Source organism: Enoplosus armatus, chromosome 22 (assembly GCF_043641665.1).
Source record: "Enoplosus armatus isolate fEnoArm2 chromosome 22, fEnoArm2.hap1, whole genome shotgun sequence".
NCBI classification, from domain to species: Eukaryota; Metazoa; Chordata; class Actinopteri; order Centrarchiformes; family Enoplosidae; genus Enoplosus; species Enoplosus armatus.
Window position 1 is genome coordinate 6,901,036 of NC_092201.1, and position 15,967 is coordinate 6,917,002.

Below are 15,967 nucleotides of genomic sequence, written 5' to 3' on the forward strand. Positions count from 1 at the left end.
GAACCACCAACGAAACATGCAACATCCAGTGTGAGCACATTTAAATTCTCCTGCAACTGCTTGAGTTGTTAAGATAGACTTCTGTGTAGTTAGACTCTGGTAAACCTTTAGTGTTTAGTGTAAAGGATCGGGTAAATCTGGGTCCCTATAGACAGACATAAGGTCGTTTCTCAGTCCATCCACTGTACATTGATCGTGAGAAAAACAACTTCCTTTTACTTCTAAGATCAAACACCTTTTTTTGTCTGCTAAAAGACCTATTGCTCCCCAAACCCCAGTATAAAAAAGCTATGTATTTACAAGGTTGGAAATAGAGAGATGGCATCTGTGTGTGTGTGTGTGTGTGAGAGAGTGTGTGTAAGTCTTTGTGTGTTACGAGAGATTTTAAAGTCGATATTTTTAGACAGACGACACTTAAAAGAATAGATATGCATTACAGCTGATGACATGCATGGACTTGGTATGAAGATGCTACACACGCACAAGCACATGGGTATAAAAATGAGAAAAACAAAAAAACACACTGACCTTAAAACTACTATAATTTCAGGTATAACATCCATTGATTATGATGTTGTCTTTTTTGGTCATTTCTCATACATACTGGACATACTGGAAAAGGAAACTATTCAAAGGGGAAGTGCATAAAAAGATGGGAATCGTTTGAATAGGAATGTTATTTTTCCTTATCTTGATTCATAACTACGTGAAATTCGGGATCTGTGCATGTTCATTTCCGTATGTGAGTGTGTGTTCGTGCACAAGGGCAAAAACGTTGGTTCTCTGAGTTTCAGGCCCTCTAAACTTTGTAAACAAGCACTACATTGTGTATAAAAACAAAATTTCTCAACTTTTTTTTATGTACAACTGATATGTACTGTAAACAAATATAATACAACGTATGAAATAGTCTCACAGGCAATAAATAAAGATTCATATAGCAATACAAAATAATGTTAAATAAAAAAATCATATGAAAGTAATAACAATTTCATGTAGGACATGAAAACACAGCAGTGCACTCCCACAAAGTGTCCCATTTCTGGCAAGTCAAGATGCAGTTACCACCTTTATACAGAAGATGTTGCATAGAAATCCCTCAGATGTTAAATGTAGTTTCACTGCTAAGTTTGACTGAAAATGCTGAATGAACCAGCTGTCCTGCCTCTTGACCCCCGTACCAACACACAGGATGACCTTTCTCAAGACATAATGGGCATAGTAGATTTTTAAAGACACATGAAGACACAACATTAAATATTTGAAGTGTAAGTGGTAATATCAAGACAACAAAGAACGACAAAAGAGCTGGGACAAAACATTAACATGCTACTGTAATAGCATTGTCGTATCTCAGAATGGTAATAGTGCTTTTTGGGGGTTAGTATCCGGCACATTTGTCTTTTGTTTGCAACAATATCTCCTGATATTGTCATCACTTTGCTTTACCTCTCTACTTCCTCCCCTTGGAAAAACAAAATCTCTGGGTATCTCATTTTTATCAGGATGATGACGTCAGTTTTACATTCTAAGCAGAAAAAGTGCAAAATACCACAAAAGCGTGCGTTGTTGAGTTGACTGCTCCTAAGAAGGAAAGCAGGACTGATATAAGACTTGCAATGTGCTTGGATCTCACAAAGAAAAACAAGAAATACTTAAATCTCTTATGGTAAATGTCTCACATTCTAAGTGGCATCATGGATAAATAAAACCTCTATGTCACAATCATCAAGACTCGATTGTCTGTGATAAAGATATCTATATATCTATCTATATATGTTATAATTAATTTCCAGCTATGACACTTCACTATATACAAAGTGAACCTTAGAGGTGATTTTTTTTGTGCAGAACATGTGGCACTGCATACCAAATAGATAGACTCATGCGCACAATATATAGTGTCCAATTTTATATATATCAATATTGATCCTTTATCAAACAATAATCATAATTTGATAGAAGTTTACACCTAAGGAGAAAAAAGATGGGGTGCAAAGTCAACAAGGAGATGGTTTTGTTAGTAAATTCAAAATCATGCCTGCGGAGATTTGTTTTTTCTCTTGAACTGGAATGCTAGGTGGTGTATCATAAAATATACTATGCTTCCTTCCCAGGATAGATTTTTAAGTACTTAAATAATTGAGGAGAAGACAAATGATAGAACTCTACGCTGATATCATAATACAAAAATAAATAAGAGGTCTTCAGTATTTCATTTCCAAAATGCTTTGTAAATCAATAAAACTCTGCGGTCATAATAAAGCAATGAGGAAAATCTTTCATGGATAAAACATCTAAGTGTGTCCATTCCCTGTAGAATTAAAATTTCTCTTCTGCATGAATGACTGTGTGCAAAGTTGTAGTAAATAATTGTGTGCATGTGTGTGTGTCTGTGTTGTGAATTAAAGTGTGTAATACCTGGTTGATTCCGCGCTTGACCTTTGAACTCAGCACCTGTGTTCTCGTCAGCCCTGGCTACACTGCTGTACACTGCACGTCCTGTAAACTGGTGTTCAATGCCTGTAAACACATAACTACTTGCCCCATAACTTCCCACGTGACAGAAATCATCATCAGAACTGCCCTTATGAACGAAAGCATCTTCCAAAACTCAAAGTATCTGAGCCCTGAAACAAACATTGAAGAAAGAGATATTTTGCCCCCTCCCGTACCCAAACCACCCTTTACCCCAACCCCACAAGAGTGGATCAGTGTTACAGACGTTGAACCTAAGTGTCCCTAGATGCCAGAAACCTCTTTGTGCCCGCTCAGGTTTCTTTTTTTTAGATCGAGTCTCCTTCTATGAGTGGATCTGGGCGGTGCTGGCGAGCAGCTTATGCCAGCTCACCACTCGCTTGCGTAGGTCGACTTTGTCCAGCCACACGTAGGCCTCCCCGATGAGGGTCTTCTTTACAAACTTGCCACCATTGGACACCAGGAACAGCTGGTGTGAAAAGAATAGAAAGCAGGATGTCATATGATTGACTATTTAAAGGAATCCTCCAGGTTTCCTCCCAGTTGTTTGACTTTCAAGCTAGCTGTTTCCAGTCTTTATGCTAAGCTAAGCTAACAGTCTCCTGGTTTGAGCTTCATTTTCAGCATAAATACATGAGAGTGGTATCAATCTTCTCATCTAACCCTTGAATAACCATATTCAAATAATAAGCATTTCTTTAGCAGTTAGTGGATGAATGAGTACAGAGCGTATATATTCTTAAAATATCTGTGTGTGTGTGCTTGTGTTAGGGACTCAGGGGTTACCTGTAGAGAGTGTCCAGTGGGGTTCATCCCGAAGCGAAAGGTTTCGTTAAAAGATGGCTCGCGGTCGTGACGACACACTCTGGTCTTCTTCTTGATGATCCTTTTCTGGGTGGCGATGTTCACCACATAGAGCTTCACATAAAGGTCTGTGGACACACACATACACAGGTCAATGTCGAGCTGACATCATTCTGCTATGAATGTGTCATTTCAACTGTTAGTGCCTTTATTTATAGTGTCATGTTTCAATTTTAATGGATTCTTTTTGTTTCCTACTCTGTGTGTATACGTTTGCTATTATATGTTATTTTCATAGCGTTTAATGACAAAATAAAACACACAGAAACCCAAACCAATATTTTATATTGCCATGAAGCAACATGAAACACAAAGCCCTGCATACAGAATTATGCAACCACAAATCTACACTCAGGCACATGTTCATCTCCCTTATAAAAGATTTATTATAAAAACAATCAACCATAAGGGAAACCTAATTTGCGCCTGTACAGAAAAAAATGTGAAAAATGTAAATTGACAATATTTTCACATGTAGCTTAGTTGGCTTTTGGTCATTAATATTGGGGATCAGTGGAGTTTTCCACAACCAGCCACTAGATGGCAATAAGAGAGCTGTAACTCCAACTTGGGTGTTTGTTTAGAAAGCCAAGGCCACTTAACATGTAGAGAAGAAACTTTAAAGTCACAGACACACATAGCCAACAATAAAGTCTTATTGCAATGAGTAACTGCTACACATTCTGTACTTTAGAGCGGCTACATACTGTCAATGGAAATGAACACTTGTGTGCAGATCCCATCTGGAAGCAAATGCAAATCAAACAAGTAGCAGGCAGCTCGGGTATTAGGATGTAAATATTACAAGAGGAGGCAAGGTGGGCGGCAATCTGCGTTTTATCGAGGGAAGAGAATTTAGCTGTGTACACCAGAGACACGTCTGTCCAGTGTTCACGAAGTCACATATAATCCATCTAAATAATGTTGTTTATAGATACCACAGTGGACCTAGTGACTCAAGGTGACAGTTACAGTATTAACATTAATTTTTCAGCCTGGGTGTTAACCAAAAGTGGCCATTTTTTAGCACAAAATTTGGTTTTCAGTGTTAGTCTGTTATTTTAATTTTACTATACAATATCATTGAAACTGTTTGTAAAAGTGGAAATTTTCACATTTTTATGAAAGAAAAATTAAATAACACATATTCCAGCCATTAAAACTCGAAAATGTGACAAATAAATATTGCTTTTTACTTTAAAATATCTGGGAGTCATAACTTTGGTTATGTGCCCACTTTTGTCAGCATGGTCTCTAGGCATTTTTCTTGATATTCACTTCACTGCTGGTAAAAGGCAAAGTTGCAGGACCAAGTGGACACACAGTGACAAGAGGTTTACATGTTTGTGTGTGATCCACTCCTGTCTTAATGTTTTATTATTACTGTATATATTATTGGAGACTAGATAAATATATATCCAATGCTGCTTTCCAAGGGAATGTTGGCTGGAAATCACAATCACAACACCTGCGGTTCTGCATCTAGAAAAACTGGCAAAGATTTTGTAGTATGTCAGATGCCAGTCTTTCTAAACAAGTGTGTGTGTGTGGGCCTCTCAGCTGTCACATAATAACAATGATATATAACACATAAAATTGTCTTTGAATGCTGTGAAGAGACTTTTAAGAGTTTAGACAGAACGGGGGAACATAAGTGAAAATAATAAACCAGAGGATTCATCAGGATCATTTTTGAGTCCTGCATGTTGTGACCTTATCAAAGTGATTTTTTGTGTGTATGCAAGCATAAATGGAAAGGTGCATGTGTGCTGTCATGTGTATGGTTACTTTCCATTACCAGGCAGGTGGTCTGGAGTCTTGAACTTGTAGGTGATGTTGCGACACTGAAGAATCTCAAGGACCAGCTGCTCACCCTCCGTCTTCACCTCCTTCTTTAGAGCAATCTTTATCTCCCCCATTACCTGGGACTTACCTGAATACACACACAGACATTGAATCAGCTTGGCACAATGAAATATATATCACATATAAGTTTGTTTCTCAGCTACAAATATGCAATACCTATTCTATCAATTTGCTCCGAGTATCTTTCTTCTCTGTCTTTGAAACGTTCTCTTCTGTGTGTGACTGCCCTCTGCTGGACACTAAGTGTATGCTCATGATGAGTAATATCAAACATGGCCTGAAAGCAATCACATTTATTTGTTTAACAAGGATGGGGAGAAGTTATGAGGAGCTCTGACTGGCCTCTGGTTGCCTTGGAAACTGAATGGAAATGACAGTTTTGAAAGATGGGTCAACAAGACCCTGGCAAACGGTAAGGGTAGCCACTGTGTGTGTAAGTGTGTATGTGTGGGCGGGATTATATCTTTGTGAGGACCAATTTCAGTTTTAAACCATTGCAGTGAGGACATTTATGCATTATGAGGACATTTTGAGCGGTCCTCACTACTTCAAAGGACTGTTTGAAGGTTAAGACTTGATTTAGGTTAGAATTAGGTTTAGGTTAAGATTAGGGGTAAGGCATTTAGTTGTGATGGTTAATGTTAGGAAATGCATTATGTCAAAGCGGGTCCTCACAAATATAGAAATGTGTGTCTGCGACACATTGATATAAAAAGACTGAGGGAACAGAGGGCAGATGATAAAGAGATGCAGGAAACGTGAGGAACAATAAATGTGTTAATGTGTTCATCCGCGTGCGTGTTCAGCTTCAGTCTCACACTTTGTTGTAAATGTGAAAGTGAGCTAACAAACCTCATGTCTTTTTAGCTTTTTTATGGTCATCTTTGCACCTTGGCATTTTGACTCAAAACTTCACAGGCAGGAAGGAGAAATGAGCAAAATCAGCAAGGATGGATTGCTGAAAATAACCTGTCAATGAATCAGTTAAGAGGTCTACATATAATGTGAATGACCATATAAACATTTTAATACCTGCAATGGAAACAGTCAAGTAAACTACTACAAGTAAACTACTACTCTACTATTCCTTGAGGCTGGACATCTGAATGCAAATACTGTACCGGCTCGTGCTAAAAGTTGAGATTACTCTGTTAGAATTCAGTTAAAACAGTTTGAAGCTTCTCAAATTTATATAATCTAATCATGATCACTTATTGAGCCCTAAAATGCTAAAAATACATGTATTAGTGTAAGGTTTTGAATACTACAAGGCACTGAGACGAACAATTCTGAATACACACACACACACACACACACACACACACACACACACACACATACATGTACTGTATGTCTAACCTTCAATGTCACTGTGTCCCATTGAAGATTTCATCACGTCCGTGCCATTCGGGATCTTTCCACTAAAGAGAGGGGAAACAGTTTAACATGTTGTACTGCATATATTCTGCTTTGAATGGGGTCAGGTGTCTGACTGTGGTGTAAGTAGTAGTTTAGCATCATATGAACTCATCTAAAATGTAAAACTGAGGCTTTTAAAGATAAAAGTATTGAATAAGCTGACTCACAATCGGGGCACCTGGAAGATGGCACTGTCCACCTCGTTTGTCTCTCCTTCTTCGTCCAATAGGCTGTAGGCGCTGCCACTCAGGCCACTGTCCAATGAGGCTGCTGTGACCGGGGCATCACTGGACCTGTAGCTCGACCGAGCTGTGCAGAGATACGACCACACCCATCACGACAAAGAGACAGGAAGAAAAATTGCACCTCTGCCGGGTCCAAGAATGTAAAAACTAGGGCCAAGAAGCATTAGTTAATATCTGCAGCAACTAAAATCCATCATAATCAACTTAATACTTAAAATAATTTATGTCGCAGTCAAAAGGGAAGCTTATTCAAAGCACACAAGACTGGATTGTAATGAATAGCACACAAACACTGAGGACTAGCAAGAAGCATATGAACAAACAGTGTGCTTAGAATCTTTCTCTCAGACAAAGACAAGACAGTAATAAGTCACATATAAAGCTTTAACGTGAAACAAACAAATAAATCCAGAGAAATATCACATATATATGTTTACGCAAAAGTAGACCAAACAAGAGGCACGTAGACCCTACTGACATTGTTAGTCATCTGTATGAACTATTAATAGTAATCTCAATCTCAGCATTAGTTTAGTTTAAAAATCAAATTACATGAATATAGTTTCATATCTGGAGGAGTTTAAAGAATGTTTATGAGTGTACCGTTTTTCATGTTTTATAAAAACCTTTTTATATGCCCCATATTTTAGATCAGTCTTTAAGAAAAACATGTTTAAATGTTTTACATTTCCACATTTTATTCTCAAACAGCTGATCAGGCAGTGTGATAGAGTATGAATGATGTGAGATGCGTGGATGTGGTGCAGAACAGGATCCATGTCGACACGTCTTTCTTTCAGGCCACTCAACGCATTGCAAGAAGCTCACTAATACCAGTTCAATGAAGCAATGTGGGAGTCACGATGCAGCAGGTATGGCAGTGGCACAGCGTTAACTCTCAGTAAATCATGTGTCACTTTGAGACATTCATTTCCTGGTGTTAGTGAACTGTGTTGGATGGCCGTTAAGAGAGTGTGTCCTGCTGCATGAATCTCTGGTGATGTGGCTGAGTGCAACTTTCTCTCTGTCTTCCTGGCTCTTTTATTAGCTTGTAAGACTCCCCTCTCTCTTTCTGCAGGTGTGCGTTAGTAGCATCGCATCCTCTCTTTCTCTCACTCTCTCTTTCTCTCCTTGCTCCATCTGTGCTTCAGTCACTCGACAGAGAGGAGACTCTTGGGCAAACTCTCACCTCCGATGCTCTGCGGCCTCTCTTCTGACATGGCTTTCCTGAGGGTCAGGTGTCTGCCGTCTGCTCTGCTCCCTTTGGCCGACACAACCGATGGCAGGGCAGGCAGCCAATCGGACTGGGCTCTCTGAATGGTGAGCACGCCCACTACGCTGTGTCTCTGGTGCCTCAGTGAGAGGCGGCCTCTTTGGCCTAGATGTGTTTGTTTTTTCGCAGGCGCAGGTCGGATGTCAGGGGGTCAACGCCAGGGAACAAAGGTCATGGGGTCGCAGTTTAAGATGGAAGGAGGGAGGAGCGAGATGGAGATTCAGAGAGTGGTTCGTCTTCACCATGGCAACCAGCTTGACTGTCAATCACATGCAGCCACAGTGTGCAGTGCACATTCGCCCCCCCCGCATGTCTCTAAGATGCGGGGTGTGCAGCATCTACTGAGGTGCATTGTGGGTCCGGCAGTTGTTCAAACAATAAAGGGGGTTAGAGGACTGCATGCACAGCCATCTCAGTGGAGGAGCTTCAGAAAAGCTGGTCGTTGGTTGTTAACGAAAAGGAAAAAAAAAATTAAAAAACCAAAAGAGGTTAATGATATTTTAGGGAGGGGGTGGGATTGCAACTTTCTTCTGTTTTACTGCTTGGACCAAAATATTTAACTTCTCTCTTGGAAGCAGAAACTTTTTCCCGGTGAACTCTGCTCCGTTAACTGAACTTGGAGCAACAAAGTTTATAATTGCTAGTCTTGTCATTTGAGAGAGCTGGAGATGTCACTGTGCTCTGACAGTAATTGACAGATTTTGCTGTTTTATTCTTTCAGAATATGACCTGCAACTCTCCCGTTTCTTTTTCAGGTTTTACTTTTTTCCCATACTGTCATCCTAAGTCATCATCATCTAAAGTAAAGTTAATGTATTTAAACGCTATTCAAAACAGCAAACAACTTCAACCTAGGTAAAAGCAATTATTTCTGTATAACTTCATATTAGAGTCGTATTAGAACATAAGATTTATTGTGTGTTTACTTTAAGTGTTTAAGGTTTTTAAGTAGTTAGAACTGGCCTTCAAGCAACCATTATGCCTCTTTGGGTTCAATGAAAAAGGGTCAAACTTAGGAAGGTCGAAGACAGTGTGTTACAGTACAGGTGAGATGCTGGCTCTACACACTTGTGAGTGCATACAGAAGAGAAGCGGTGAGAGTTTGACACACTGTGAATACAACGGGGGAGAGGACCAGAGGGTGTAAAGGGTAAGGGAAACCAAGAATAGAAAAGGAAACTAAAGGAACAGAAAAGAAGAACTCAACAGAAGGTAGAACAGATGAGTGCGAGGAGGCCATGCTGCGTAGGCTTTATTTGCGTCTTGGTTTACTTGGTTGGAGGCGTTGCGGCGGCTGCTGCTGTGACTGCTGTGGGGCATCGCCCGTTGCTATGGCAGCGCCTCTGCCACTTCCAGTGCCGCTGTCCTGATGGTGTTGCCGTGCAGCACTTTTGCTGGAGCGTGAAGCGCCGTGCGAGCGAGAGTGTTGGCTGTGTCCGTGGCTGTGGCTTTGGCTCTGGCCCTCAGACGGGGAAGGCTTCGATGTGCCAGGGCTACTGTGAGATTTCTCGATAGTGGGCACCTGCGTGTCTAAAACAACCAGATTCACCAAATTACCAAAAAAGCTATTTCTTTTACTTTAGTGAACTTGGCTATTACCTTTTGTGTCACAGCTGTTTAGAGAGAAACTCCATTTAGCCAGCATGGTAACTGTCTACCATTTTAAAGCATCCTCGTTAAATTTGATGGTTATTTTTCTAAATTAGGGGAGCATTCAAAGCCTTCCACGGCCATGTTACCCTCTGTGTTAGAAGAAAGGTAGAGGGAAGCTAAGGCTAGGCCTCTGAGCTCGGTGACATCATGGTAACCAAGAAAACAGACCATGAGAAAGCAAAAAGCATGAAGCTTAAGCTATGACTGGTGTGCAAAAATGGGCATAGGAAGGTGCTGGTACAAAGAAAAGACTGCAGAGAGAGAAACAGGTGGACAGAGGTAGACACCGAGATAGTGAGAAGAAACAGATGAGAGAAGCAGTGACAGGAAGAGAGCACAAAGTAAGAGTGAAGAAGAAGAAAGGAGTACAGAGAAGAGGGAAACAGATATAGCAGAAGCAGCAGAATACTGAGGGTTGTTAGGGGATGACGCTGATAAAGTCAAGCAGGTGAGGGAATTTCATTGTGTCCTACCCTTGGCCGGATCTGGAAAGATCCCGTGGCTTCGGCTCTTGATGACAGATGATTTTGGGGAATCCTGATTGTCATGCGAGGAGCCAGTGGTTTTAGGGGAGGAGTGCAGTGAGGAGGGTTTAGAGGAACTGTGTCGGCCCTGGCCTGAGTGGGAGCGCCGGTGGTGGTCCCCCTCGCTCTGCTCCTTCAGGGGGAGCCACCGCGGCACGTTGTCCAGCTGGGCCGTGTTGGACAGGTCTATAAGGACCTGGGAGCAAACACAGCAGTTTAATGGGCATATGCATAAAAATGTACTGGTTATTAGTTAATGTATGGATATTGTGGATGTTTACCTCTCCTAAGAAATCATTGGAGGAGCACTTGTCGTAGTCCCACACGCTCACCTCCAGGGTCTTCTTCCTCAGCTGATACGCACACACAGTTAAAGAGTTATTGTGTCTTTACTGTAACCTGTCTTGGCTGAGTGCACAATCAAATGGCAATATAAACCTTCAAGAAAAAACATATGATCCGGGCTTAAAGTGGGAGCAGACATTCAGCAGCTTAGAAAAACAGACAACAGAAGTCCACAAATTGATATGAGTCCAATGAATCTAAAACGGGATCTAAAATGATGATATAATTAAATCCCAGTGGCATATCCATCTGCTCTACTAAAACCAATGGCCACAATGTTAGTCAGCATGCCAGCAAGAAAAGGCAATATTCTGTGTTTTTATGTATCATTTTGTCAATCATGTGAGTTCTCTTGTTTGTGCCTTACATACGTTGGCTATTGTAGAGTTATAGAGACACAATATTAACATCATTTTGTCAAGTTATTAATACACAATCTTTGCATTATAGTGTCAAACCTTTAAGATGTAACATGACCCAGAGTTGGTACTTCTGTGCCTAACCACATCAAAAGGCGTGTGACATGAATGTGTGCAACTGTGCCTGTGAGAAATGTGTGTATGACCACATACTTGCTCCAGGAGGATGTTTTTATAGATGACAGTCTGGTTCCACTCTGGGTTGATACTCTTGCCTGCGTGTTTGGACCTCCGCTTGTTTTCAGCACTGGGGGAACACATCACAACAAGACAGACTTGGTCACAGACATGCAAAAGCCCTGTGGATTGGTGGACCACCACAATGCAGTGAGCACAATATAGTGGAGCAGGGGACAATGTGACAGTAGAAGGGAGAGAATGAATGCGATGCACATTGTTTGGACGGTAACAATGTATGGGCCTACGTGCATGGACCGCAGGGTATGATGTCAGGGTGTGCTGCAAAAAACTCCATTTTGATGTCCATCAAGTCATTTAGTCTCTAAAATTTTGATGAAGTGAAAATGTATGCCAGTAAGGAAAGAGAGGTTGACTTATTTATGATAATATTTGCTGAAATAACTTGTTTTGTTAAGTGCCAATAACTCAGTCAGGTAAATCATTCTGCCAATCCATAAAAAGGTCAATTTCCATGAGAAAAATAGCATAATCTGACTTCACTGATTAATTATTTCCCTATTTTGAGGGAAAATATTCTTAAGTTCACAGCAGACTCACTGGAAAAAAATGAATGACTTGTTAAGATGGATGTTTTTTGCAGTGTGTGGGGTTTGACTTAGGATTATAGGATATGAGTAAGTCTGTAAGAGTTAGTTTGGTAAAGACAAGGACAATCTGCTGTATACTGGAAAATAATGGAATGGATAAGGACTGCAGAGCAAAATAATGGGAGCGTGTGTTGAATGTGGCGGGGTATCAGGGGTACAGTAAGATGTCAGGGCACGATGTACGACGTTACTCGGGGATTTTAATCACAAAACACGGACAAACTAAAGGGTGTCAGGTTCAATGTTAGGAACAAAAACAGATCATCTACCAGGAAAACACAACAGTTAGCTGGGAAAAACGTTAATTGTCAGCACAGGGGAATATATGTTTATATGTGATATGTTAAAGAGATGGGAAGATGTTAATAATTAGGGATTCAACTCCTCTAAAATGCAATGCAAAGAGACTAAGCCTCAAGGTGAGTGGTACATCATGAGAATATGGGGACCAGGGAAAATGCACAATTTGAGGGAGTTAGTGGAACTGGCTTGTATCAATAAGCTTCCGATCAGTTAGAAAACAACGTGGATGTTTTGTTACCTTCACCAAACTGACAACCAAATTTCAACCAAAACAGAACCAAAGTACCAAAGTGGGCAAGTCACATACCTGGCGTTCTGGACAACCATGACCTGACTGAGGGGGTCCAGCATGCATTAAATATAGAGAACAACATACAGAAACAATAGTCAGAGGGTGGGTGGGGGGGTCAAAGAAAGAGTCTGTGGACTGTGAGTGTGTATGTGGGAAGGGGCGATCACTGTGGATTTAGGTTTAGAGTGGGATTTATTAAGTGTGTGTTTGGGAAAGGGGGGGGGGGGGGGGGGCTGTGGTGTGCTGCAGCAGTGGATTGAAATTGTGCTTTAGTGTCTTGGATAGCATGTATGTGTGTCGAGAGGGCTTTCAGGTGATGTAACGCATCCATTGGCAACCATAGTGGAGATCTGCTGCTCATGGGCCTGAGTGAACAGCTGATTACATTCATAAATCTGGAATTCAAAGTTCTAGGACCTCATCCTTTTGTATGTAAACACAAAATAATTTAATCTAATTTGTGTTTACATAGTTTGTTAGCAAATGTGAAGTGATTTATCAAACTTTGCACTTTCTACTTAAACTGGAATAATGCTTTTGCAGAGATACATGTGAATGTCAAATTCTTTCATGTTTGTTTCATGGATGGATTTGTTTGTTTACACTGTCTCCATGGCGAAATTGATTTCCATTTCCTGATTTCTTCTACATTTTCTTTTCATTGTGGTTTGCCAAACGTGAGAAACGCACATAAAAACGTGTCCAAACAAAACCTGTGTACATTTGCTTTCGTGCAGTCGGAGAAGCATAATTCCAGCTTTATACACAGTGACATGTAAATGTACATTTCTTTGGGCAAATCACAACTATTGTTTCCCTTTTTCCTGGTTGTTGTATTAAACAACTATTTATAACCAGCCGTTTCACTGCAGGAGCTCCATGAAGTTGCCAGAAGATCTGTGATGCAACTGAAAAGCCACTGTATGGATTGCAGTCAGTGCTCTGATAGCTGTGAGCGTGTCCGTGTACACATGTAGCATATACACGAGTATTTGCGCACATGTGCTAAAGTGTGCATGTTTCTGTAACCACTTTCAATAGGATGGCTGCTGGGCCTGTGGGCGTCACTCTCCCATTTCCTTTAGCATAACCCTAACCCTGTCTCAAACCCACAGTGGGGTTTGCATCTGCACGTGTCAAACGGAAGGCCTGTGAGAGTGGCGGCTGCAAAGCACACAGCCTTATATCATTGCTTTTATCTGAAACGATCCCAGGAAAAAACACTCTCTCAAGGGACCTCATACAGCAGAGAAGGTGGGAGAGTCAATTACATTACAGCGCAATCACAGTGAGAAGAGAGCCCTGGACTTATGAGGGAGTGTGGATCGTATTGCAAGTAAATACGAGAGCTATTGATTTTGACTGCACTCACACCTACAGTAGAACAGCCATCAACAGGGGCAACATCAACATAAGTACACTAGCAACTTCATATAATTTACATAATGTTTATGTCATTCAGCAGTGATAAGGGGCTAACAAGGAGTTCATATCACATGGAGCCACTGGAACTACATTATAAAGCATCTGATGTGCAGTGTATAGGCGCTATGGAATTGATACCAAAGTGAGGTCATGTGCTGCACACAGAAAGATGTCATGGTAAGCCAAAATCAATTGTAAATCGATTTTAAAATGAATGGAAATTAGGTTACAGTTTAACAAAGTGGCTGCCTTTGTAGCCTGGATGTCAATGGGAATATCTAAGCAGGTATATCAGTCAAATTCCCTCTCCATAAGTGGCTGAAAAAGACAGAAAACTAGTGAAAGAATTCACATCTTACATACTCATATCTCTCTAAATCAACAAAATTGGTGCAGCTACAACATTTTCCTCATCTTGTATCATTTATCCTAAACTGACCTTGTTCCTGTTTTGAACTACTTAAAGGCAGAATGAGTAGGAGTTGTCGGTTGGCCCCTCCTCCCCGGCTCAACGACACCAGTAGCTTCCTATTGGATGCATGCTTACAATCTGGCACCTGGTCCTGCCTGCTGTTATTGGCTGGGGGCTACACACCCACTGCCCAAAAGCTGACGCCCAGAAACGTCCCCAACACAGCAAAATAAGAAAATTCAGGCAGAGGGCAGGGTCTCTGCAGATACAGTCACCGCCGCACACTAAGGGATGATTGAGAGGGATTATTTTTGTATGAGTCTATACAAAATCCAACTCATTCTGCCTTTAAGGTGTGCTTGCAGTTTCCACACCCTTGACTCACCCTCTCCCAGGTAGGAGATACACTTTAACAAATGGGTCAGAGTAGCCATTGTTGTCCCGTGGGACAAGGTTTCTGGCCTGCAGGACGTGAACAATCAAGTTGCCCAGCTGCTTGTCGTAGTGGATTTGAAGCTGCAAAAAGAAGCACATTGAATTACAATGGATGTAAATGCATTTGGGGAGAGAGACAATGTCAGAAAACTGTGTAACTGTGTTTCTTGCATTTATTGACAGACCTGTATCTCTCCAGAGATGGGGTGGGACTGGGTCTTCGTTCCCTCTGCAGTCTATTAGAGATAAAAGCAACATGCTTAGATACAAGAATGGGTAGGTGGATACTTTGTGTTTACTGGTGGGTGTTCATACTGTACACTACGTACTGTACTGAGCTGTGCTTTATGCAGTGCTTGAGGCTAAACTCCAAGTCAAACTCTCGAGATTGATGCATCTCTGCATCTGTTACACATTTTAAGTTACAAGTGGTGAATTCTTACATTTATTTCCTTTACTGTGGTAGATTTTAATAGACTTGGTTTAAACAAAATAAGTTCCACATATTTTATGTTCAAACTGGAAAAATGGGAAACTTTAAATCGGTCTCAAGAAACGATTTTTAAGACTGACTCCCGGGGAAGTTGGGAACAATGTTGCAAGTTAATGAAACAAAAACGAAAACTGCAAATATATGACTAACCAGAAAGCCATGTTGTGATCGGGCTCATAATGATATTGCACTTCAGGGATGAACTGTAATTTGTGACCAACACTATCAGTTCTTAAAAATGATACATTAAGATGAACATGACAAGCAAACCTTGCTGCTGTGGCGTTTCTTGCTGATGGAGGGTGATCCTGGCTGGCCGGGGCTGGAGGTTGCTGAGGTGGTGGCGGGCAGGCCGGAGGCAGAGGTGGAGGTGGGAGCCTGCTGCTGCGACACTTTTTGGAGCTCAGCCGCCAGCTGCTTGGGGTCAACACCTGGAGACCTGGGAGGCCTGTCACCTAGAAGGGTCACACCAGACACACTAGAGCATTATTATGCAGAGGTACCCACATAAACCCATGCATGCAGACAAAGGCATGAAGTCAAGTCTGTAATTTTTTGAGGTTTTAATTATCAAGGAAAAGTTGATTAAACATGTCTTGCTCTCCAGGAATACACAACGGTGTTCCATTGCAACCGTAATCAATTGCCCACAATGACAGCATGTGAAGCTGGGACTGTCCAAGGATTCAAACCAACAGCCCTCTGGGCACAAGTCTGCTCCTTTAACTTCGAG

At 41.2% G+C, this 15,967-nt stretch overlaps 1 protein-coding gene across 1 annotated transcript in view; it reads right to left on the reverse strand.

The window, feature by feature from the left end:
- Window positions 1–2,803: 2,803 nt before the first annotated feature.
- pcloa (piccolo presynaptic cytomatrix protein a) overlaps window positions 2,804–15,967 on the reverse strand; it is a 52,703-nt gene continuing 39,539 nt past the window's right edge. Inside the window, exons 16-29 of the mRNA XM_070928863.1 lie at window positions 15,505–15,689; window positions 14,927–14,977; window positions 14,692–14,822; window positions 12,485–12,511; window positions 11,240–11,333; window positions 10,604–10,675; window positions 10,272–10,518; window positions 9,418–9,675; window positions 8,062–8,250; window positions 6,795–6,936; window positions 6,568–6,629; window positions 5,136–5,275; window positions 3,265–3,411; window positions 2,804–2,947 (exon numbers count right to left, since the gene is read on the reverse strand). Of these exons, the coding sequence (XP_070784964.1) occupies window positions 2,804–2,947; window positions 3,265–3,411; window positions 5,136–5,275; window positions 6,568–6,629; window positions 6,795–6,936; window positions 8,062–8,250; window positions 9,418–9,675; window positions 10,272–10,518; window positions 10,604–10,675; window positions 11,240–11,333; window positions 12,485–12,511; window positions 14,692–14,822; window positions 14,927–14,977; window positions 15,505–15,689 (1,889 nt within the window). The remainder of the gene's footprint in view (window positions 2,948–3,264; window positions 3,412–5,135; window positions 5,276–6,567; window positions 6,630–6,794; window positions 6,937–8,061; window positions 8,251–9,417; window positions 9,676–10,271; window positions 10,519–10,603; window positions 10,676–11,239; window positions 11,334–12,484; window positions 12,512–14,691; window positions 14,823–14,926; window positions 14,978–15,504; window positions 15,690–15,967) is intronic.